This window comes from Mytilus californianus, unplaced genomic scaffold, assembly GCF_021869535.1.
Source record: "Mytilus californianus isolate M0D057914Y unplaced genomic scaffold, xbMytCali1.0.p SCAF_19, whole genome shotgun sequence".
Classification (NCBI taxonomy): domain Eukaryota; kingdom Metazoa; phylum Mollusca; class Bivalvia; order Mytilida; family Mytilidae; genus Mytilus; species Mytilus californianus.
The window spans coordinates 5,495,326-5,520,507 of NW_026262667.1; the positions used below are offsets into that span (position 1 = coordinate 5,495,326).

At 31.6% G+C, this 25,182-nt stretch overlaps 2 protein-coding genes and 1 long non-coding RNA gene across 6 annotated transcripts in view; 2 read left to right on the forward strand and 1 right to left on the reverse strand.

Annotated features, from left to right (window-relative positions):
* LOC127727121 (uncharacterized) overlaps nt 1–3,262 on the reverse strand; it is a 48,045-nt gene extending 44,783 nt beyond the window's left edge. For all 3 annotated transcript variants that reach the window (XM_052234556.1, XM_052234562.1, XM_052234552.1), the window contains exon 1: nt 3,214–3,262. The gene's annotated coding sequence lies outside the window, so the exon portion shown is untranslated. The remainder of the gene's footprint in view (nt 1–3,213) is intronic.
* The window catches only part of LOC127727137 (uncharacterized), a 159,977-nt gene that overhangs the window by 107,839 nt on the left and 26,956 nt on the right, over nt 1–25,182 (forward strand). The gene's annotated exons all lie outside the window — the stretch shown is intronic.
* LOC127727118 (mitogen-activated protein kinase kinase kinase 1-like) overlaps nt 3,455–25,182 on the forward strand; it is a 33,894-nt gene continuing 12,166 nt past the window's right edge. Inside the window, exons 1-17 of one of the 2 annotated variants that reach the window (XM_052234549.1) lie at nt 3,455–3,953; nt 6,042–6,104; nt 9,790–9,907; nt 12,863–12,895; nt 13,827–13,958; nt 14,573–14,731; nt 15,231–15,347; nt 15,833–15,969; nt 16,534–16,655; nt 17,419–17,506; nt 18,292–18,445; nt 19,206–19,448; nt 20,479–20,600; nt 21,169–21,260; nt 22,080–23,672; nt 24,179–24,351; nt 24,940–25,101. In XM_052234549.1, the coding sequence (XP_052090509.1) occupies nt 3,766–3,953; nt 6,042–6,104; nt 9,790–9,907; nt 12,863–12,895; nt 13,827–13,958; nt 14,573–14,731; nt 15,231–15,347; nt 15,833–15,969; nt 16,534–16,655; nt 17,419–17,506; nt 18,292–18,445; nt 19,206–19,448; nt 20,479–20,600; nt 21,169–21,260; nt 22,080–23,672; nt 24,179–24,351; nt 24,940–25,101 (3,696 nt within the window). In that variant the 5' untranslated portion in view covers nt 3,455–3,765. The remainder of the gene's footprint in view (nt 3,954–6,041; nt 6,105–9,789; nt 9,908–12,862; nt 12,896–13,826; nt 13,959–14,572; nt 14,732–15,230; nt 15,348–15,832; nt 15,970–16,533; nt 16,656–17,418; nt 17,507–18,291; nt 18,446–19,205; nt 19,449–20,478; nt 20,601–21,168; nt 21,261–22,079; nt 23,673–24,178; nt 24,352–24,939; nt 25,102–25,182) is intronic. The other variant, XM_052234550.1, reaches the window with a different exon arrangement.

The window sequence follows — 25,182 nt, forward strand, 5'->3', positions numbered from 1 at the left end:
TCATGTTGATTTAAGAGTAGTCATAATTGAAAGTGCGCACATGGAGATGCAAATTGAATGTTAACCTCATTTCTCGTATTACACACAGTCAGAGATCACCTGAAGATCAGATAAGGGTCAGACTGACTTGTTTTAAAAATACAATACTTTTGTAGAAAGGTTAATTAGGTCAAAAGTTATCAATGAAAATTCTATAGTTATCCTCTCATAGCGTGAAATAATACTATTTTGTTGAATTATATAATGTTATTGTACAAGTAAAAATAGTATGATTTTTCCATCACATGATCGTTCAATACTTTGTTGTCCAGTCGAAATTGATTGTTTATAATCGTCAAAAAGTATGTAGTTTACCAAGCCGTAAAGTTAAACTAAACAAAGACACATATATATATAGTATACATATTTGGAAATTTATCTGATCACCGTAAATTATGTAAACCCTTGCGTATACCCCCCCCTTTTAATTAAAATCTTTAACCATATTAATGTCTCAATGAAAATAAAAATGCTTTCCACATTAAATGCTTTTAAAAATAGTATAACTGGAGAAAATTGTATATGTCAGATGATATATTCACTATGGCCCTTCCATGTGTTCTGATCTGTTCTCAGGGATACAATGTCGACGTTATATTTTTCTCTAATTGTGCAATATTGATACAAATTCAGAGTTTCTAAATACAATTCATACATGTATATAAAAATTCATAAGGGTTCCGCGGAACCCAGTGTCTCGCCTACTTTTGGTGTTAATCGCAGGCTCAACAAAAATGAGGAAAAAAATTAATAAAAATATTCCTCTCTATACTATCTTTTGATTGTAAGTAGCTTCTGTCCAAGTTTGGTAAAAATCCAGGATAATTTATGAATCTAATAAATGTTTTAAAACTTAAACTGCAGAATGTATGTAATGTTGACTGGAAGAAAAACTAAGTCCATTTATAAGTAAAATACAGAAAAAATGGAACAAAATTTTATCAAAATTTCCTTCTAGATACTAGCTTTTGATCATAAATAAGCTTCTGTCCAAGTGTGGTACAAATCCAGGATAGTTTAAGAAAGTTGTTAAAATTTTAAAAACTTTAACCACAGAGTGAATGTAATGTTAACTGGCAGAAAAACTAAGTCCATTTCTAAGTAAAATACGGAAAATATGGAATTTTTTTTTTACAAAATTTACTCTGGATACTATCTTATGATCATAAACAAGCTTCTTTCCAAGTTTTGTAGAAATCCAGGATAGTTTAAGAAAGTTATTAAAATTTCAAAAACTTTAACCACAGAGTGAATGTAATGTTAACTGGCAGAAAAACTAAGTCCATTTCTAAGTAAAATACGGAAAATATGGAATTTTTATTTTACAAAATTTCCTTCTAGATACTAGCTTTTGATCATAAACAAGCTTCTGTCCAAGTTTGGTACAAATCCAGGATAGTTTAAGAAAGTTATTAAAATTTTGAAAACTTTAACCACAGAGTGAATGTAATGTTAACTGGCAGAAAAACTAAGTCCATTTATAAGTAAAATACGAACAAACAGGATTTTTTTTTTACAAAATTTACTTTTGAATATAATCTTATGATCATAAACAAGCTTCTGTCCAAGTTTGGTAGAAATCCAGGATAGTTTAAGAAAGTTATTAAAATTTCAAAAACTTTAACCACAGAGTGAATATTTGTGGATGCCGCCGACGGAATGTAGGATCGCTATGTCTCGCTTTTTCGACAAAAGTCGAAGGCTCGACAAAAACCGTGATGACCACATAGAAACATCTACTTACCATACTTGATAAACGGAAAGATTCTCCTCGACTTCGTTCTATGTTATTCTATCTTTTTCAAAACAGGAAAGATGCGGGTTTAAATATTGCGCATGGGCAATCTAACTTCCTGTTCAAATCCCGCGAAAATATGAATATAAAAAAAAATTACGATTTTTGTTAATAATCAACTATTTTAAATTCCTTAACATGTTCAAAATATTCATTCATATTATGTGAAATGAAATTAATGCATTCTATTTCTTTTTACCTAGAAATTCAGTATCAAACGATTTACCTCCTCCCACATACACAGAATTTTTATTTGAGATCTCATTTTATCATGATATTTTTGTGAAAACCGAAACTCTATCTTATTCTTTTCTTTATAAATATATACTGCTACGTTCATGCATGTATTGCCTTCAGTTTATGATTTTTTTTATATAGGCCTCATATAGGCCTACCATGAGTAAATAAGTTAACGTTTATTCAATGTTGAATCAATGTTCCGATTTCAACGTTGAAATGATCAACGTTAATTCAACGTTGAATATTTGTTAATTACTCAACTTTGAAAATGTAACGTTGTTTCAACGTTGATCACCATTTCAACCTCATTTCAACGTTGAGTGCCTGCTGGGTTGAAAGTAAACTGTCAAACAACTGATTCCATTTATTAATAAAATACCAAAAATTGAAAATAAATATTTTCAAATTTTGCTCTGGATACTATATTTTGGTCATAAACAAGCTGCTGTCCAAATTTCATAAATTTTTTTATGTAGGTTTGACAAAGTTATTGATGTCTAAAAAAACTTTAACCACAGACTGAACCTAAATGTCGAAGCCGACGACGGAATCTAGGATCACTATGTCTCAATTTTGATAAATAAATTTCGCAGGCTTGACAAAAATCAAATCATGCATGCAAACTGCTCATTTTTACAAAGAAATGCAATGCCTTTCTAGATAGCAACATAAGGAATGACTATTTCCTTTAAATAATTATTTAATGCAATGGAAAGGCATTCTTGCTGTGATAATATTCTCTATATAATATATCAGTGACCACTGTGGACAGTAGACTTGGAATTGATAGTAAATAGCAAATATAAGTTGTTTATACATGTATAATACAGTAAAATGTGAAAATAATTGATTTTAACAGAAAACCAAAAAATTATGGATTTTTGAAAAAAAGGGGAGGGCTTAAAAAATTGTCCTGTCCCCAAGTACCTATGCTCTAGTCACTCATAATTAAGCCAATAGACTGTAGTGCAAAATATCTTTTTTTATTTTTTGAGGGGGAGGGGTCATTGATTTTGAGAGGCAAAAATGACTGTAATTATTTGTCTGCAGTGATATGATATATATTAAATATTTAAAGGATGATAAATCTTCCTCGGGTGTTAAAAGGTAATGCACATTCACATTTCATGTTATCCTACCATTTAACAATGTGCTTGACGTTGTCAACAACAACTAACAAGTTGATCGTGTTCTTCTTTTAATAATCAATAATTATGTAGTATGGAAAGGGAAATAACTAGACAAGCATTTCGGAATTTCTAGACTCATGTATTCATCGGTTGCTAATTTCCGAAAACTCCGAGAATCTACAACGATCAGGCAGACGTTTTTATATACGCGATGATTCACCTGCTGTATTGAGCTTGTAAGAGACACCATTGTAAATAAAATTGGAAATGAACTAAGAGAGCTGGTTTGTAAACAAAATGTGGTGGTAAAACAAGGGTATTCCTACCGGAAATAGCTGTGATAGATAAATAACAAACCGCATACTAAGTTAAGATAACATTTTGAATTGAATGCCATCGAAATGTAACAACAGAAACTTTTGCAAATACACCTTTTGTTGTATTTGGCGCTTGTTTATAATAATAATTGGCTGCATGTCGTCAATTATTTAGTTAAATTTACAAGGAAATGAATGACGAAAGCAGTCTTTGAGCTTTTTGTGACATGTTACTCCATGAAATATGGCATCAGCTACAATAGCAAATGATGACGCTGAAACAAGTAAGCAGTCACAGACAAATGGATTTTTCTTCGAGGATACAGATTTTAAACCAAAGTGTAAAGATTCTGAGGAATATCTTGGACCTCATGATTGGAGAAAGATTTTGAGACCAATCGAAGATGGAAATTTAAAGTCGCCATCAGCAAGGTTATAATTGTAGTATTTTATAAAAGTAATACCATGAATGCACAGATGTAGTGTTATTGACATTTTCATGTTTCAATGGGATGTTTCAAACTATCAGTCAGATGTCATATGTTGCATTTTCTCCATGTTGAAACTACTGCACAAGTAAAGCTCCTTTGATAAATTGCATCCAAGTGGATTGCACTACAATTGTTTGACAAATTGATAATATGTGTAGTCATCAGAGACACAATATTTATTCTTTATCGGTCAACCAAGTTATAACGTAAAACCTTTGATGAGGTGACTTCACGTTTACCAATGAAAACCCTTACTTTAATAGTTTTCTTGTAAGCAGGAACCCTTTGTTAAGAAAATAATGATAAAAAGCTCAAATAAAATCAATGATTTCTAGATTTAAGACAAAATACATTTGTATGAAGCAGACCGTATGCTGCATCATGTGTATCTAAGGTATCCTGTATACCAGGTTCAGTTAGATAATCTACAGACTTTTGTTTATCTTCATTAGTTGAAAGATATCTATATAGCGAACATGAAGTTAAAAGTAAAATCACAAAAATACTGAACTCCGAGAAAAATTCAAAAAGGAAAGTCCCTTATCAAATGGCAAAATCAAATGATAAAACACATCAAACGAATGGACAACAACTGTCATATTCCTGACTTGGTACATGCCTTTTCAAATGTAGAAAATGGTGGATTGAACCTGGTTTTATAGCGCTAAAGGTGTAGCTTTGTTACATTCTTCTGGAAAAGACCCTGAATTTTGTCTATCCCATATGAATTGAGGAACACATGGGAAAGAAGAGAGTTGATTTCTTTTAAAAATATACCAACCAATTTCAGTGTAAATTAGGAAATCAAGCATATCTTATTGGTTATAATCAAACATGTCATGCATGTACATTTTAGATCAACAGAAAACTGCTATTTTTCAACATAATTAATTTTTATATAACATGCACACCTTTCTATTTTTATCTAGACATATATATATATATTTCAATTAACGGCAATATGAATCCATGACAACTAGACACATTGCCCCTAACCAAATCAGCCCACTTTTTCACCAACTCACCCCACTTTCTACCTATTCGCCCCACTCTGGTTTACCAACTTGCCCCACTTACATGTATGAAAAAGGATAAAATCCCATTGAATTTACTCCTGCCAACTCGCCCTACTTATGAAAAATAGTAAAATCCTGATGAATAAAGATCTGTACATGAATACGCTAGCTCATCTAATTGGTTTTTATTTGGATGTGGCTAGTTCTGTTTTCTTCCCCTAAGTTGAAGGTAAGACATGTCTGCAAAATGGAAGATGCAGATTCAGTTTACAAAAATGGTTAAGCCTCAAGTTTGTTGACAGGAGTCATTCTACATTCTTTTAGTTGTTCTGAATATATTTACCACCTGAGTTAAATTTCATGAAAATAAAAAAAGAAATTAATTGATATATTTTTTTTAAATCAATCAATATTATACTTTTGTATACAATTAAAATAAGATACATAATGCATATGCATGTATCATGTATATGGAGAATTGTAGATTATAAGAAACTCAGCTGAAACTGAAAGGAATGACTTTTACCCACATTCTGAAGTTGAGGAAAATAGGGTTAACCTTTAAAAATTTCTTCAAATGAAAAAGAGATCAAAATAATCAGATGTTGTCTTATTATTTCAAAGACAGAAAGCATGTACATGTATATAGTGATAATAATAATGAGATTTGTGTGATGAAGATTTGCTTTTACAATATCAATTTAAATTTTATAAATTTTCTATTTTCATTTAACAATGTTGAGAAAAAATAACCTTGAGAGCCCAGAAGACTTATACATGTATAAAGTATATTATTTTGTTCTAATAAACATTGTTACAGTACTAGTATTCATGACTTTTGAGTTGGACAATATTGTACATGTATTGTTATAGAAAATGTCATCCACAGCCTCACTCAATTACAGAATTTACATCATTTTCCCAAAACATTTTATATCCAAACTTTGGAATGGATCCTCTTGGCCGTCTTAGTATCTGCGATTTTTACTGACCATTTTATTTGTTATGTCTAGATGTGAAAGCAATGAAGACCAGAGGATAGCTACAAACTTAAGTGTGACAGAGTCAGAAAACAAGTATAGCTTTGAGTGTTTATGTTGTAGCACCCCAATACTCCTTCAGCCATCATATAATTACTTCACTACTTAACACATGATTTTATAGAGACATGAATGTTCTTTTGAGTTGTAGAATTACATACAGTACATATATAGATATGGAATTGATTTTTGAATCACATTTATAATGCAATGAATTGAAAATATAGTTGGTAAATGGCCATCACATTTTTGCACATGTCATTTATTTGTATTGCATCCTTGCATGTTCACAAAATGTACTTATAACATTCACGACTTTGATTTTCTTGTAAAAGCATAAATGTAAGTAAGTGTCAACTATCTAGATACTGTATAAGTGAACCCCAAATATTTTTTTTTTTCAAGTTAAAAATTCCCTCCAGTCTCCTAACACAGAGAAAACAAATGTCCAATTTTGGAGATCAAATTTCCCAATAATTGTCAGAACATGGTATGTTTTATATTATATAGTATGCTGAAGCAACTTGACATCTTGTATGATGTATCCACCTATTCCATTATTGATTAGCATTATTTGGATAATGATCGTAAATTTTTTTAATATTTTTGATTTTTCTGAAAAAAAGAGAAATAATTCTAATCTATGATAAATTTTCCATTAGAGTAGTTCTGGAGGTTTAAAAAGTTGACACCTTCTTGTATGTAAAAGAAACTCAGTCAATAAAATATATTACATCTTCAAATTTTTGGTTTCCAGATTCATGTCGCTGAAAATTCAGTCATAATTTGGTTCATATTTATTAGCTGATTAAAAAGTCAATTTTGTACAGGCCCTCTTGTTTGAATGATTGGGTACCTTACAAATTAAAGAGGGGAGATAAGTGTGATCACTTCACTTGTTATAAAACTAATATACCTTATTTGAAGGAGAAACTTTTGTGAAATATAAAAGCAGCAGAATATTTTAAAGATTTATTTTTGGATTAATGTTTGCAATATGAAATTTTAAGTGATAAACTTGTTGAAAATTTTTAATTATGAAAAGTTATCACTGTAAAATAGTTATGAACAAATGAGAAGGTCTTGTAAACATGTGGCATCAAAAAAGGAAAATTAACCTCAGTTAGAAATGGGTAAAGGGAGTCACCCAACCAGTGAGGGACGGATTTAAGGGAGTTGCCCACTTATTAGTCAGAGACAGATTTAAGGGAGTCACCCACTCCGTCAGAGACAGATTTATGGGAGTCACCCACTCAGTCAGAGACAGATTTATGGGAGTCACCCACTCAGCAAGAGACAGATTTAAGGGAGTCACCCACTCAGTCAGGGACAGATTTAAGGGAGTCACCCCCTCAGTCAGAGACAGATTTAAGGGAGTCACCCACTCAGTCAGAGACAGATTTAAGGGAGTCACCCACTCAGTCAGAGATTTAAGTGAGTCACCCACTCAGTCAGAGACAGATTTAAGGAGAGTCACCCACTCAGTCAGAGACAGATTTAAGGGAGCCACCCACTCAGTCAGAGACAGATTTAAGGGAGTCACCCCCTCAGTCAGAGACAGATTTAAGGGAGTCACCCACTAAGTCAGAGACAGATTTAAGGGAGTCACCCACTCAGTCAGAGACAGATTTAAGGGAGTCACCCACTCAGTCAGAGACAGATTTAAGGGAGTCACCCACTCAGTCAGAGACAGATTTAAGGGAGCCACCCCCTCAGTCAGAGACAGATTTAAGGGAGTCACCCACTCAGTCAGAGACAAATTTAAGGGAGTCCCCAACTCAGTCAGAGACAGATTTAAGGGAGTCACCCACTCAGCAAGAGACAGATTTAAGGGAGTCACCCACTCAGTCAGGGACAGATTTAAGGGAGTCACCCCCTCAGTCAGAGACAGATTTAAGGGAGTCACCCACTCAGTCAGAGACAGATTTAAGGGAGTCACCCACTCAGTCAGAGATTTAAGTGAGTCACCCACTCAGTCAGAGACAGATTTAAGGAGAGTCACCCACTCAGTCAGAGACAGATTTAAGGGAGCCACCCACTCAGTCAGAGACAGATAAAGGGAGTCACCCCCTCAGTCAGAGACAGATTTAAGGGAGTCACCCACTAAGTCAGAGACAGATTTAAGGGAGTCACCCACTCAGTCAGAGACAGATTTAAGGGAGTCACCCACTCAGTCAGAGACAGATTTAAGGGAGTCACCCACTCAGTCAGAGACAGATTTAAGGGAGCCACCCCCTCAGTCAGAGACAGATTTAAGGGAGTCACCCACTCAGTCAGAGACAAATTTAAGGGAGTCCCCAACTCAGTCAGAGACAGATTTAAGGGAGTCACCCACTCAGTCAGAGATTTAAGTGAGGCACCCACTCAGTCAGAGACAGATTTAAGGGAGTCACCCACTCAGTCAGAGACAGATTTAAGGGAGTCACCCACTCAGTCAGAGATTTAAGGGAGTCACCCACTCAGTCTGAGACAGATTTATGGGAGTCACCCCCTCAGTCAGAGACAGATTTAAGGGAGTCACCCATACCCAAAGCTTAACATACATTAATAAATACATGTAAATTTTGTTACAAAAAAGTGAAAGAATAAATTGCTAAACTTTCTATTTTAAAGGATATTTGGGTGATGTGCCCCTTTAATTTGAAATACAGGAATTGACTCCTCTGTCAGTGATAAGTCACCAATTGAAAATGGTCATTAATTAAATAGATATCCACCTTTGGTTCCATATATTGTTAAGTCATATTTTTGAGAACCAGATGATTAAATTTACAATGCTTTAGCAGTTTTACTTATAATCCACATGAATACTAACAGCATACATGTAAAATACATGTAGACATACATTGTATAAGTGGTGTTCCCATATAGCAAAAAAAAAACAGGAAAAAGTGAAATAATCCAACAAATTGGAATTGTTTTAAGCATTGTTAACCAGGGATTTGACCTCCTTTACTGTATTTTACAGGTATTGTACATGTATGGAACACAATATTATAATCAGCACTTTGCAAAGACTTATTAAGAGAAGTGTCAAAATATTCACTCCTAAGAAAGAGTTCATCATGCTTGAAAATGTTATTTAGTAAATTATTCTAGCTAGTTGCCTATATGAATAACCCAAATAAAAAACTGTTGTAATGTGCATAGTTCAATCATCTACTGTAAAAGCTTATCTTACTATGTAATTCAGTTTTCTCCCCCAAAGCCTTAATTATTCTCATCACACATTCAGTGCTGTTTGAATGGAACAAAGGAACGAGTTACTGTCACAATTTTTAAGAATTATTTCTTTCTAATTTTTCTTCTCAAAATATAGAAATTTTCTATAATCTTTGATCTTTTGGGGAGAAAACTTTTATGCATGTGGCTCCAAATTCTGGTACAAGTAAACCAAAAATGAATGAAACAATATATTTCATATATATGCATGTTTTATTTCCATAATTAATTTTAATTGGTGCATGTTGTAGTTCAGTTGAACAATAAATCATTCATTCATTATTCATTATTTATATGCATGTTAAAAACTTTATCATTTAAATTATTTTCTTTTTATATATATTTAATAAATTGTGTTATTTGGTTTAATTTTCATTATGAGCATTGATTTGATTATTATAATATACTTGCCTTCATGAAGATCATTTATTGTTGGTAGTAATATTTAAATATCAGACAATGAAAATTTTTAAAAATCTCATAATCATATTTTTTTCAGAGCTATTAAGGATAGTCGGAAGATCCACAATGAAGATTCTAAACTAAATGAAAAACCAAAACGAGTTCCATCATGGAAAAGACATTTGATAGAAAAGAAAAAAAACAAAAGTGGAAGGGTATATATATTTTGTTTCTGTGCTTCATTCCAGACTCATTCACAGTGAATTATCATAAACTTACAATTTACTAATTTTATTTCTAAATAATGTCGAATGGGATAGTGCTACTATGGTTCCATTCCATCATTATATAAAATCCTGTGTTTATGGTTTTTGGTCATATCTCAGGAGTTTTTGTGGGTATCAAGCTTGCATGCAGCCAGTTTAATGTACCCTCATCCCCTTGAATAAGTTTTACTCAGAAGTTCTGTTTCTGTAATCACAATGGCCATTGTAATACATATAAGTTTTTGGGTAGGAATTGCTTTTATCCTTAGGTGTCAAACACACCTTTTTTGCTATAGTTAGCATTAAATGAGCCATTTTTATACGCCCGTTTACGGGACGTATTATGGTATACTGTTGACCGTCTGTCCGTCCGTCTGTCCGTCCGGGACATTAACTCAAAAAAGCTTAAACCAATATGCATGAAACTTTGGTGAATTGTTTATATCTATTTACGTGAGCTCCCTTTTGTTTTTTTTATAAATTTCAGATTTACTGTTTCTGAGTTTTGGGGTTTTATTCATTAAAAAAGGGGGGATTTTCCAGTTTTCCGACAATAACTCAAGAATGCTTTCACTAACTTGCAAGGACTTTTGGTTAATTGTTTATTTCTATTGACATGAGCTCCCTTTCCATTTTTATAAATTTTAGATTTTACGTTTCAGAGTTGCAAGGTTTTATTCATAAAAAAGGGGGGATTTTCCAGTTTTTGGACAATAACTAAAAAATGCTTTCAGCAGTTCTCATGAAACTTTGGTGAATTGTTTATATCTGTTGATGTAAGTTACCTTTAGAATTTTATCAATTTTAGATTTTACATTTATGAGTTATGGGGTTTTATTCATTAAAAAATGGGGGATTTTCCAGTTTTTGGACAATAACTCAAAAATGCTTTCAGCAATTCTCATGAAACTTTGGTGAATTATTTATAGCTATTGATGTAATCTCCCTATTGATTTTCATATAAATTTCAAATATGACATTGAGAAGAAATTGAACTTTATTTGTTTATAGTCTGACAACAGATTTACTAAGTATTGCACAACAGCAAGAAATCTTTAATTGAATATAAATTCAATTCATATAACCAATTTCAAGTTCTTTGACTACATTTATTCAGAAACCTATAATATGTCAAATATTTAATTACAATCCAAATTCAGACCTGTATCAAGCTTGAATATTGTGTCCTTTTTTGCCCCAACTGTTCAGGGTTGGACCTCTGTGGGCGTATCCAGCTGCGCTCAGCGAAGCAGTTTATTCTCATCATATTACCATATAAACTACTGTTAGTGTTAGTCTGGGTAAAATGTTTATTATTAACATTATTTTAACCAAAAAATTACCATTGATATTCATATAAATTCCCATCCTCATAATCAATCAATCACAGAAAAATAGGTCCTGAAGTAAGCGGTAGATTCCTACAAATCACGATACATTTTTATTATCTAGATGTATGTTTTAAACTGGACATAATATTGCTGCAATATTTTTTTATCTATGCTAGGTCCCACCGCTGCCACCAATTGTAGCACCAACTTTAGCAAGGAAGAATATTTGATTAAGAAATGAAATCAGTTAATGTTTACTATTTAGCACATTCAAAGATATAGATATAAAAACAAGAAAACGTGATTAGTTGCTAATGAGACAACTGCACACAAGTATGTTTTCAATATATTATTAAAATATGATAAACATGAAATGTGACTGTTGGTTGTTGACATTTAAGTACAGTGTTGCTTCCCACACATTCAAAGCCATGTGTTGTTAATCTGCCATTTTAATTTATAGAAAAAAATTAGAACCTTATTACGGTAAGTGTCATTAATAATTATGTGTGAACAACAGTTCTGTAGAGGAAACAAGATGCTGAAATCATAAAATGGTACTGTTATACAATTACATTTTATTTATTTATTTATGTAAACTATTTCTTTTTTCTGCAACTGGTCATTTTATTTTAAACATAATACATTTTTTTTTTTTTAAATCATCACTTTTGATAACACAATTCCTGAGATGGAGCTATGATTAAACCAAAAATCAACAAAAATAGCAAAATGGTCGTCCTGTCTGACCAAATTTACCTACAGGGACAAAATATTTGTATTACTCACTTCATACTTTGAAGATCCCTAGCCATCCATGCGAGACTTATTTCGTGGGGTCAAGGATTTCACCCCTGTTGTAGTGGTATTAGAATTAACAATAATTTTGATCAGGAATATGGGTCCAAGTTTGGACTAATTATCATTATTGATCAGGAATTTGAATTGATGGGAATTAAGCAACTATATCTAAGAATCTATTAAGTTTTTCCATGTCCATGTCCTAATTAGATATGTTTATGACCTTATAATGTCATGTAAATGTTTGTTATTTTTTATTACAACAGATTTCATAGAAACTATTTTATAACTCTAAACATGCTTAACATACATATTTAACAGTAAATGATACAGATTATATTAGAGCTTGGAAAGTATTTTGAGCTGTCAAACATATCTAATATTTATTATACATTTGAATTGTTATGGTCTTTTTGTTTCAAACCTTAGATTTGATGTATTGTCCTGAAAAACTGAATAAAGTCTTAATCTTAAAACAAATGTGAATTTAAAATCAGTCATTGTAAAAAAAACTGGTTGAAAGGCCAGAAAGTTGGATAAATATCATTTTGGCATTAAAGTTGGTCATCTCTAGACCATACAGGATGGGTCTTGATTACAGATATTTTCATCAGAACTGTCATGTCAAGCCTTTGACATAATTGGAGTCTCCTTCTTCAGATACTTGAATGCTGTTAACATATAACATGTATAAGTAGTTGTTACATATATTCCTTGTTTTATAAACTACTGATTATTCTTGTGTATACTAGATTTTCCTCTTATTTTACAGCTTGTCAGAAATGGAAGTGGAGCAGGCTCTCAGGTACATGTTATTAATAATTTTAAATTTAGTTGCATGGACCCCATATTTATTTGGTTGTAAGTTGCAGCCTTATGTTATTAGCTGTAAAATAATTTCTACAATTGAAAACTAATTAGTTTCCTGGGTCTTAAACAGATTATATTATAATTTTTAATAAGTTAAAAGACTTGTCCTTTTTAATCCCCACCTAGCTAGGGGCATTATGTTTTTCGGTCTGTGCGTCCGTTCGTCTGTCCGTTCGTTCATCTGTCCGTCTGTTCAGCTTCAGGTTAAAGTTTTTGGTTAATAGTTTTTAGTCAAGGTAGTTTTTGATGAAGTTGAAGTCCAATCAACTTGAAACTTATTACACATGTTCCCAATGATATGATCTTTTAATGTCAAATTAGAGTTTTGACCCCAATTTCACGGTCCACTGAACATAGAAAATGATAGTGCGAGTGGGGCATGTACTATGTGTACTATGGACACATTCTTGGTTTTTTTTTTAAAGTAACGCATGAGGAAAGAATGTAATTATGGTTAAAAATGTTCCACTCGCTTCAATTATTCCAGAAAATGAATTCTTACTTTCAGCGGACTATGTTATTTTGCACTTTGATATAAGTATTCCTTTCTGTCTTTTTCACTATATTATATAAAAAAAAAGATGAGATATGAATACCAAGTTAAAACTGACCGATGGATGTAAACAACTACAGGTCAGTGTACACAATATAGCCTTCCACAATGAGCAAACCAATTCAGTATAGTAAGTTATAAAAGCCTATACGTTTACATAATAAGATGTGAAACAATTAAAAAGGTTGTTTGTATAAATGTCACTGATATATTATAGAAATGTCAGACAGCTTCCTTTTTGGTGTTGCACATAAGTATGTGCATAAAGCTGTTTCAGTAAGAAGTTTGAATCTGATCTTGTGTTTTTTTATAGGATGGTGGTGGAGTAATGAGAAAGAAGTCATTCAACAGAAATGTGGATTCTACATTTAAACAACAAGTTGTTAATAGTAATAATCTATCACAGAGTAACTCTTTCAGGAGACGTATTTCTCCTTCAAATTCAGTAAGTTGTATTTAACTCTGTATTATACAGACTAAATGATATAAAATAAGGAGATGTAGTATGAATGCCAATGAGAAAACTATCCATTAGATTCCCAATGACATTGATTTAAGCAACTATAAGTCACAGTTCAGCCTTCAACAATAAGCAAAACTCGTATCATATAATCTGCTACAAAAAGGCCATAGGTGCCTTTCATCCTGAAAATTTTACAAATTGGAGTGTGTCGCATGATAATACCCAAGTATTGTATTGAATCATTTTGAAATCTTAACAAGTTCCAGGGTAGTTGTTCCATAATTAAAAGAGTTGAAATTGAAAAAAAAAGAATGAACATATTGTTGCATGTCTGATGATAACACAGGTTTATTTAATTGGATTGTACAATCCTCAATCATTGAAGTTCATCAGACAAAAACAAAAAAACAGTCATCAATGCTAAAAGTTGTGAGTAGAATATATACTTTAATATTAATTTATAATTCTATGTGCAGATTTTTTTTCCGATGATTTCTGACATTTATTTATCATTGTTAACTTCATATATGAAAACAATATCTAGGTGGAAAGCTCAACCGCAATAAACCTTTTATTTAATTTTTCTTTTTTTTCAGTTTAATAAACAAAGCCAAGGTTCAAGTTTGTTAACCAAAAATAGGATAGAGAAAGTACAGAGAGCTAGGTTATATTTACTTCAGCAGAATGGACCAAACTCATTTCTCATTGGTGGAGATTCACCTGACCATAAATTCAGGGTTATCATTGGTCCACAGGTAGTTACTTTGTTTGAAAGTACAGTGAATTCATTCATGTGCTAATTCTTTCATATCCTGACAGAAATTTAAAGCTGCAATTACAAATTACAAATTCAGAATATATTCTCTTAAATGAAAAATCATACCAATATAACTTTCATTATATTATTATTTTATTTAAATTTGGGAGATGCAATTTAGTAGTTAGTATAAAGGTAAATTTCAAATATGAAATAGGTTGCAAGTGTAATTTTCATTGGCTAAAAAATGTTAGACAAAGCGTGCTTTCATTTTAACCAAAGTTGCATTTTTAAATTTGCCAGAGTTTCTTAACATTCTTTCTGAGAATATTATGTTCACCATCCTTTGATTAACTTAACCCACGAAATATAATGTGTCTGTTTTTCTAAAGATTCATCGTAAATCAAGTAAAAACTAGGTGTAAAATGATATATTTAGAAGTATTTATAGTCACATTAATAAAACATCTAATGTTGTTGATGTATTATGTTTTCAGACCTGTAGCTGTGGAAAAGGCCCACATTGTGTTCATGTTTTGTTTGTCATGTTGAGAGTATTCAAAGTACAAGAAGGTGACCCTTGCTTATGGAGCAGAACACTGAAAAATTATGAGGTATTATTGTACTTGTAAAATAGCTGCATATTTATATTAACATAGAAAGTAAGACCTCTGAATAAAGGAATAGTTTGGTATACATCAGTGAGACAGTAATCCAAGGACAACTTATATATTATACTTATAGTTGTCAACCTCTAACAATGCAGAATTACTTCATGGCATGGTAATTCAGTGTTCTCCTTATGGGATAACATGGTTGACATATTATTTTCAAGCCTGCAACAAAAGTTGTGGAAACCAGACATTGAGATCCTACTTCTTGTCGTCATTTGTGTCATTAACATTTAAGCTCTGTGTACTGAAATCTTTTTTTTATCCATTAATTCCTTTGGCTGACCTTTGTTTAAATTTATAAAACTGGGACTGAAGCTTCTTCATGATTAAAAGACAGTATCTAGAGCAAAATTTTTAAAATATAAGAATAGTAAACAAGCTTTCACCCCAATGAATCCAAATTCCAATATTATTGTTTCTTCTAGGTGGAAAATTTGTTCAGAATTTATCAAAATAAAGTATCACTTAGAATTTCTAAGAAGAGAAAGGAGAAAGAAAATAAGAAGGGATCTTCTTCAGAGTCTATATCACCTGAGGTCACACCAACACAGTCAGAGATCGGGTAAGTCACACCAGCACAGTCAGATACATCAATATGGTTCAAGAGCCCAAAAACTAAAATGGTATTAAAGATTATTTAAGTTTATTTGAACAAGTATTACTTGGGATCATTTCATTCAAATTCAGAAGTGTGCAGAAAATCCCCCTCTTTCACAGTTAGATTTTTATAACAATTTCAAAGACACAAAAAAGTTTTAAATCTGTTACATATTAGCTGTGTCGGATAGAAATTGACCTTATGCAAGTGCACATAAATATGTACATGTATAAGACTGATTGATTTTGGAACATTCAAATACAAAATAAAAGATAAATTTTGGTCTGTTTTGTAGGGATCTTATAACAATTCAATTTTTAAACAATTGCAGACTTTGCATAGAGATTTTTCAACCCGAAAGGGTTAACAGATGTAATGATATTCATTTGATAAGTTCGATTTCTTTTCAACGCAGGTCAAATGATGTAGTCAGCCTTTTTAAATATCACTGGCTGAAGAAAAAAAGAATAAAATAGATAATTTATAAGTGAAAACACTTGTTTATATGAGATGAATTTGTTGTTACAGAAGTGTGAAGGAAGAAGAAGATACATGTCCGATATGTCTCTTGGAGATGTTAGAGGGAGAAAGTCTTCTGAAGTGTGAGAATGGCTGTCAGAATAGACTTCATCATCATTGTATAGCTGTGTGTAAGTACCATTCTCTTACTAAACTTATCACTAGTCTACTGAAGTGTGAGAATGGCTGTCAGAATAGACTTCATCATCATTGTATACCTGTGTTTAAGTACCATTCTCTTACTAAACTTATCACTAGTCAGCTGTTTTAAGGCAGTTGCTATTGGTTCTCTCCCTTTGAGCTTTGGATGATGTCTTTGCATGCTGTAGAAGACTACAGAAATGGCAGAGAACAGATCAGTATTTCTTTGTTAAGAAAGCTATTCTTTTAGAAAGTTTGAGATATTGTCAGTCAAAGGAGTTCCACTAATATTAATTCAATGATATTTAGTATGCAGTTGTATTAGCATTTACACATCTCATTTCCGTGGCGATTATTTCATTGACTTTCAATGTTTTGCATAGTTTGCCTGTTAAAAGTATTATCATGTTAATTGCAACATTTGCATTTTACTATCAAATTACAAACATGCCAGACATATCTCTGTATCAATAATTCATTAAAATGTGAATCTTATTCTAGCACATTTTAAAAAAAGTCAGAATTTACAGTACATACATACACCAAAAGACAAATCCAATGAACAATTTCTTTTGAACTACTGATTTCTAGTCACTTTGTATGCAATATTTCTTAACAGACCTTTTGGTTGGATATTTTTTTGTGCAGAAAATCTTGACTTCCAAATTAACAGTTTATATAAAAATATAAAGGGTGAAAGAACTTGTGATCATTTATGAAATTGTTTACTTTAACAATTTGAATATTTTGTAGGGTTTGAGCTGTGTCGAAGACAAAATGACCCATTAATTTGTCCATTGTGCAGAGCAAAGTGGAAAACAAACACATTTGAAGTAAAAAGGTAATGGCCAGTTGTATAGTTTTGATTCATATGGTGCGATAGTAAAAAAGAAACAATGAAGTAATTATTTATCCAGTTGATTGACTTTATTATAAGACATTTCAGATTACTACTTGTTCTATTCTATTTGACTTTTGAATGATAAAAATAGAAAAGAGTGAAAGTTACAGCCTATATGATATGTTTATTTCTTGGAACTTTTGTATATTGATTCTATTGTATAATGATTGTTTAAATTAATCTTTTCAACCATGAAGATATACCTGTTTGAAATGAATCATCATGTTAGCAAATACTGACTTGAAAATCTTAAGACAACAAAGAAAAGGGGTAGATTGAGAGGGGGGCTAAATAAACACTATAGAAATGTTTATACTTTGTCAAAATGTATTTTATATCAGGCTATTTTCAAAAAATTGATGAAAAGTGTAGGTCACAGAGTATTTTTAAAACAAAGATTTTGTAAATTATACTTTGGAAAAATAATTTTGTGTGAATAGAAAGAAAACTAAAAGATAGAATTTTAAAATTAAAAAATAAGAAGATAGCTCTTATAATAGTCAATAAAAAAATTAAAATTAAAATTGGGATCACCTGAATTATTTGAATGCTACTAAACAATAGGTATATTTACTGTACTTTCCTTTATAAAATTTAACTATCTAAGTTATCTCCCCTTATATGTATAAGTTGATGTCCTTTTTATACCTTCTTATTGAAATTGTCATTTTTCCCATATGAAATTTACATGTTTTATGTATTTAAATGTAAAAATTCTATCACAGTCATGAAGAACCTGTATCAAGAGAGCCACCAGGAGCCCCTCCAAATACTAGAGCTCCGTCACCCCAGCCACAGGCATCTGCAGCAGAGACCCGTCTTCCATATGCTGATCCAGTGCCTTCAGAATTCAAAGAAATGGCCTCACCATGGATAGAGGTTTGTTTCCAGGAATAATATGAGAACAACTTACTGCATTGATTATATTCAATGACATACATATACAGGGATTGATATTTAAATTTTAGTAAACACCATTATTTTATAGTGCAATAAGAATTGTTAAGGGTGTAATGACATTTAGCATTCTTAATTTGTCACCATAGATTAGAATAACTCCAAAGAAAAATAAACAACAATGTCCTTTGAATAGGAACAGATTCTATGTTGAAGGCATTGTAATAACCAGATTTTTGAACTAATGAAAAAGAAAGATTAACAGTCTACACTACTGTTTCAGGTTAGGGTGAAGGTTGGCGCCTGTTAAAACGTTGTATTTGTTTGCACTTGTCCTAAGTCAGGAACCTGTTGTTCAGTGGTTGTCGTTTGTTGATGTGCTTCATAAGTGTATTGATACTTAGCTTCTTTTACAATTTATTGTATGTAAATAGACATATTTATAAAACAAGAATCACATGCTGGGGTAGAACTGCAAATCATAGACTTTTTTTAAGGATTTTTTTCCTTTCAAGCTATGGAATTTATGAATTGAGCTTTCTTAATAAAAAGTATGAATGTTCATTTCGGTAGCCCTTTAGATCACAGGCTTTGAAATAACGATTATGCAGTCTCTTCTTTTACAAAAAATATTGCAATCCCCTGTCACAATAAATAACGGGTATGTTAAATCTATACTTCTTATAACCTTCTCTTGTCAATATTCTCAGATAATTGTGCATAACCTTGATTTTTTTCGCAGGTGTTTGGAGAGGATTTGGTGTCTTGTTTTTTCACAAAGAATTGGTCAATTAGAGAATCAGCTTTAAATCATTTAAGTAAAGAGGTACAGGCAGTTTTAATGAGAGGAATGGGGGAAGGTAGATCAGGTGTACTAGTATCTCCAGAACGACAGACAGCAACCCACACAACTTTAGAATGTTGCTGTCAGATACTGGCCTTTATGAGCAATGATCCTGTTTACAGAGTTTATGTTGCTTCATTGGTATGTATCTATTAATCATGGTCTAGCTGTCACATGTCTCATCATTACAATTTTTTTTTTCCCTCACAATTGAAATGTAAATGTTTAGAATAAAAAAATTGACAACCATTCTTTCACTGAAAAAGTAGTATTTGCTTTGATCCAGTGATGACTTTTTAAGAATTTTTTTTTTTATTAAGCAGTGGTTCAATCAAGATTGGTTGAATCACAAAATGCTTAAAAGTTTATATTAAGAGAACTTTACTGCACTTGATTTCTAACTTCATATTGTAGAAATGACTTACACATGTATAAAGTAAACTATTCCTTCCAAAAACCTCTATTAGACCACCAAATTTGTATTCAATATAAAAAGTATAAACTTGGGAATATCTGACATGAATTTCCTTTTTTAAAATTCCTTAATTAATTTTTGTCCTATGCTTTTTCTTTTTCATTGTGATAATTTTTGTTTTAAATCACTGTCATCATTTAAAAAAAAAAATTTTAATTTAGTTAAAGTAAGCTTATTTTCAACACTCTATTGAAATATCATATGCGAAATAAGCATACATAAATAAATTGTCCATGAAGGAATAGGTTTATTAAGTAAGTAGTTTTATTAAAATAAAAACCAAACAATGGACTATCATCAATTACAGCGTGAACATAACAAACTTACTCTGAACAACTGCAGAAGAACTTATATAATATGTGATACAATAGAGTTATCTCCCATGTTAATATAGAAACCACAAATTATCTCTTTTCTTACATATCAATGAAAATATATTCAAACTAAGTAAATTACTATGTGATACTATAACTACACTGATGTCAATTGCTTATCAAATACAATGCAGGTAGTTAATAGTCACTGTCTGTCCAACAGTTCAAAAACTGGTGTCCTCTGTCACTGCAGTACAATATTTAGAAATCACTATAAACCAGGTTAAATGTCAGTTATTTGTTTATAAATATCAAAGGATAGAAGGAAAAAAACTAAATTTAAACAGGATACATTCTTTGTATATGAATTTTCTTATTTCAGAGAACTTTAAGAACAATATTGTCATACACACCCTGTAGAGAGCATCACCAGAAATTAAGACTAGAAAGATTATTGAAGTCTATAGTTGATGCTGTTGCTATCAAATGTACAGATGGAAACAGGTTTGTTTCAGTTATCTAAGATTTATTAGTTAGTTATTATATTGTTGTTTAAAGATGACTTTGTATTGTACTCAAATTCTAGTAGTCCAATAATTTCAGGTTAACACGTTCTAATTTTTGTCTCAAATCAAAGATGTATATTAATCAATATTATTATACTTCATGTCATAATGCCAGAATATGATTGGTTAATAGGAGAGTGATAATTTACTCTATCAAAATTACCATTTATGGAGATGCTTGATCAGTTGTGCGCTTTGTTAAATTGTTTAATGTTTGTTATATTCAAGATGTCGTAGTTTATTGCTTTTAATTCAAATTGTAAAGACAATAATAACTGAACATTCAGTATGAGAGGGTGATAGAGCAGATTGTTACCCTTCGAAAAAACATTGTCAACCTTGGAAATATGAAAGTTCAGAAATACAAATGAATTATTTTAACAAGGTGATTAAAAATTGTTTTTGAATAACAGTTGCTGTGAATGATTTGTTTTAATTTTGTATGTAAAAAACTTGAGGTATTCTTATTGTTTTGATTGTGTTCACATTTCTGATTAAATTTGCAGGCGTACCAGTCAGTTATCTTTATCAACAATAGTAGAAATTGGAAAGGGGCAAGATGGAGAATTGGCTGTGGGAAAAGAAATACATAATTCTGGTACATTAAAATTTATTGCTTTATTTTATATCAGAGCAATACTTTTTTTTCAAAGCCTTAAGAAAACTTCCAGATGCCTTATGTATAAGAATAGAAGTCAGATAGATAAAATGTCATGACCTATCTGTAAAAGATCAGATTGATAAAAAAAAACAGTTAATGTCCTTCAAATGATTTTATACAGTGATTGAGTAATTCCTCCAAAACTTAAGCATTTCCTGAGGAAAATCAATGTTTAATTAAACAGTTGTTTAAAAAAAATTATTAAATTTTCAGACATTCACATTAAGATAGACATTTAACTGTGTATAAAGTTCTGTAAAGAGATAGACATTTAAGTGTGTATGAAGTTCTGTTAAGAGATAGACATTTAACTGTGTATGAAGTTCTGTAAAAGAAATAGACATTTAACTGTGTATGAAGTTCTGTAAAGAGATAGACATTTAACTGTGTATGAAGTTCTGTAAAGAGATAGACATTTAACTGTGTATTTAGTTCTGTAAAGAGATAGACATTTAACTGTGTATGCAGTTCTGTAAAGAGATAGACATTTAACTGTGTATTTAGTTCTGTAAAGAGATAGACATTTAACTGTGTATGAAGTTCTGTAAAGAGATAGACATTTAAGTGTGTATGAAGTTCTGTAAAAGAGATAGACATTTAAGTGTGTATGAAGTTCTGTAAAAGAGATAGACATTTAACTGTGTATGAAGTTCTGTTAAGAGATAGACATTTAACTGTGTATGCAGTTCTGTAAAGAGAGACATTTAACTGTGTATGATGACATTAAACGAAGATAAATATTTATTCTGTTTACAGGTGGCCATGGATTACATGGACTAGATTATATTATAAAGTGTATGACTGAAGATTACGACGGTGAATCAGTCGCCTGGCAGTGGTTACTTGGAAGATTATATGTACTGGAGAGGTTGTTTGAAGAATTTCACAATGAATTGCTGCCTAGGAATCCACCAGATGGCAGATCTGCAGATGAAGAAGGTCCATCTCCATCCTCAAAGTCAAGAGATGTTTATCATAAACCTTCTGTACAGGATAGACTGTTAGCCATTGCTAAATTTGCCATTAAATGCGTTTCAAATTCTCACATGAGAATAAGTCGAATGTCAAGACGTGTGTTTCTACTTGTTTGTAGATTTTCTGCTCATATTGAAAGTATGATAGATGATTTAGAAGAAATGCTCACTGCTATTGACACAAATGTAGGTGCTAATATGAAAAAGCGTTTGTGGAGAATAGTTAATGATTTTCAATTGTCCGAAAAAATTGTTCAAGAATTACATCATGGTATTAGAAATAGTCAACATTCTGATGATTCACCCACTGTTACACCTGTGTCAACTCCACGATGTAACTCTCCCGTAACACATTTAGATAGTGAGGCCAGTATTACTCGACCATTACCAACAGCTCCACCTAACACACCTATTCATTCAAGAAGAAAACAAAAATCTAAAAGGACGCCAAGCATAAAAGTAGAAGAAGAAGGGAAAGAAACCATAGATGGAGTATCAAATAAATTAAGTGAAGTGCTGAACAATGAAATTATTGGTACTGTCAACCTGTCTGCTCAATCACCAGATAAAAATCCTCCACCTATTCCACCGAGGCCATCAAGCAGACGTGGTAGTTATGAAATTTTAGAAACAGGACCTATCTTGACACCACCTCCACCAATATCACGTATCAGTTCAACAGACGTTCAGAATAATAACATATCACCAGGATTGTTGGAAACTGACTTCCCTGCTACTCCAGAGGAGATTACAGAAGATGCTTCAAATAAAACTCCAGAAACAACTGAAAAAAGGGATTCATCACATAAGAAAAAGTTGTTTTTGCCACTGAACACAAGCGATGATGTTTTTGAGGCACCTAATCCAGAAGATTCTACATTTGTAAACCCACCATCTGAGCTCAACTCTACAAACAATGATTTAGACTTATCTGGTGACATATACAAAGTAAGAACTTCATCTAAAATAGATGATATCTCTCTACAAGGCAGCATAGAGGAACATTCCAAAAGTTTTAAAATTGAAACTGACAATATTACGGAGAGTGCCACTAGTTCTACCAATTGTGTTCCTTTAGATTCTATTGTAGGTCAAGATCTTACTGGATTAGATTATGCAGGAACAACAGAATTTCAGTATTCTATGTCATCGGATGAAAAACTGTTGTCGTCTGATGATTCACTTGACAGACGAAAGCGACGTAGATCTCGCTTGGCATCTTCAGACTGTGGATTATCAAGTGATGAGTTACTGAACTTTGATTCACCGAGTAGTAAAGGCACACCTAATAGAGACGATAGGAAAGTGTCGTTTAAATCTGAAGTTACATCTTGTCCATCACCAAAACATTTCCCTGACAATGCTGTCCATAATGGTATGATCTCATTTCTTTATTTAATTTGTATTTACACTAATTTTAGATACTTTGAAATAATGTGGAAGTTTAGACTTATTAAACTAGAAAATATGTTGAAAATATTTTTTTTTTAAATACTCTCTTCTGTATAAAAGTTTAAGGTTTGTTCAACAATACTGAATATACATGTATATATATAGTTACATTTATAACATCTATTTAGAAAAATTAAACACCAGAAAAGTTTGCCTAATTATCATATAACTATCTGCTGTGGTTTCATTATTATTCATGGGATACTAATGTTCGTTAATTTGGTGGGTAAACATGAACCACAAATTAGCTATAGGCTTGATTGCAGACTTTGGCAAAACCACAAAATCAAATATCCACGAAATTCATTTTTTTCTCACTCCACCAAAATTTGTACCCATGAAAACGAATTTACAGTTACATGTATTTTTGCAACTGTGAAAATAAAAAAACCTGAAGACAAATTGAAACATATTTATTTATTTGATCAGATAATGACAAAAATGGAGAATCTTGTCTGTGTAAGGAGGAGATAGAGAAAGAAGAGGCCATAGCCTTAGCTAAAGCTTTAGAAGTATCTGGTAAGGATCCACCTACACCTAAAATACCCGGACTAACTCCAACAGAGAGGGAGGAAGTTATAACCATTAGAATACAACCTGATGTAAGTTTTATAATACTTAAGAGTTGTCAGCACAAGCCAAGGTTTTATATATAGAATCGGACAAAAAGAAAGCAATGGGAAAACATGTTATCTAACATGTCTAAAGAACAACTATATTTGCAACTACAAAAGCATGATTTACATTTGAGATTTTAAATATATAATACAGTTATCCCATTCTTATTGATTTTGTTTGGGATCAAAATCATATGATTTAAAAAGTTCTTGATGACTTGAAACAACATGACTTCATATGAGCTCTACCAATATAAAATGTTTCTATACAAATTCAAAAAGGGAACATACCTTTATTACATATTTCTTGTATGCTTCAAATTGCTGTAGAATATGACAAAATGGTAGGAAGGTGGCACTTTATTTATTGTCATAAATATTATTTGTTGGATATTCAAGAATTCAAATGACATCTTCTTTATAGTAGAGCTTATTGTTACACCATATATTTGTTTTACTTCCTGTTTGTTAAAAACTTTTATGAATAAAATGTCATGGAAATACATGATTTCTTTTTATTTACTTCAAAATAGAACATTGAGTATACAATAAATCATAGTACATATATTTTAGGATTACAAAAGCAGAGACAATAACAATGATAATGATAATGCACCAAAGTTTTACTATGAAGATGTCCACTGGAAGAAAGGACCATTACTGGGCACTGGAGCATACAGCACCTGTTACCAATCCAGAGATGTTAAAACTGGGGTCATTATGGCTGTTAAACAGGTAAATATAACAAAATATGGTTTTCCAAAAGATCCTTGCCAATATGCGAATATGCTGATAAATATAATAATAATTACCGGT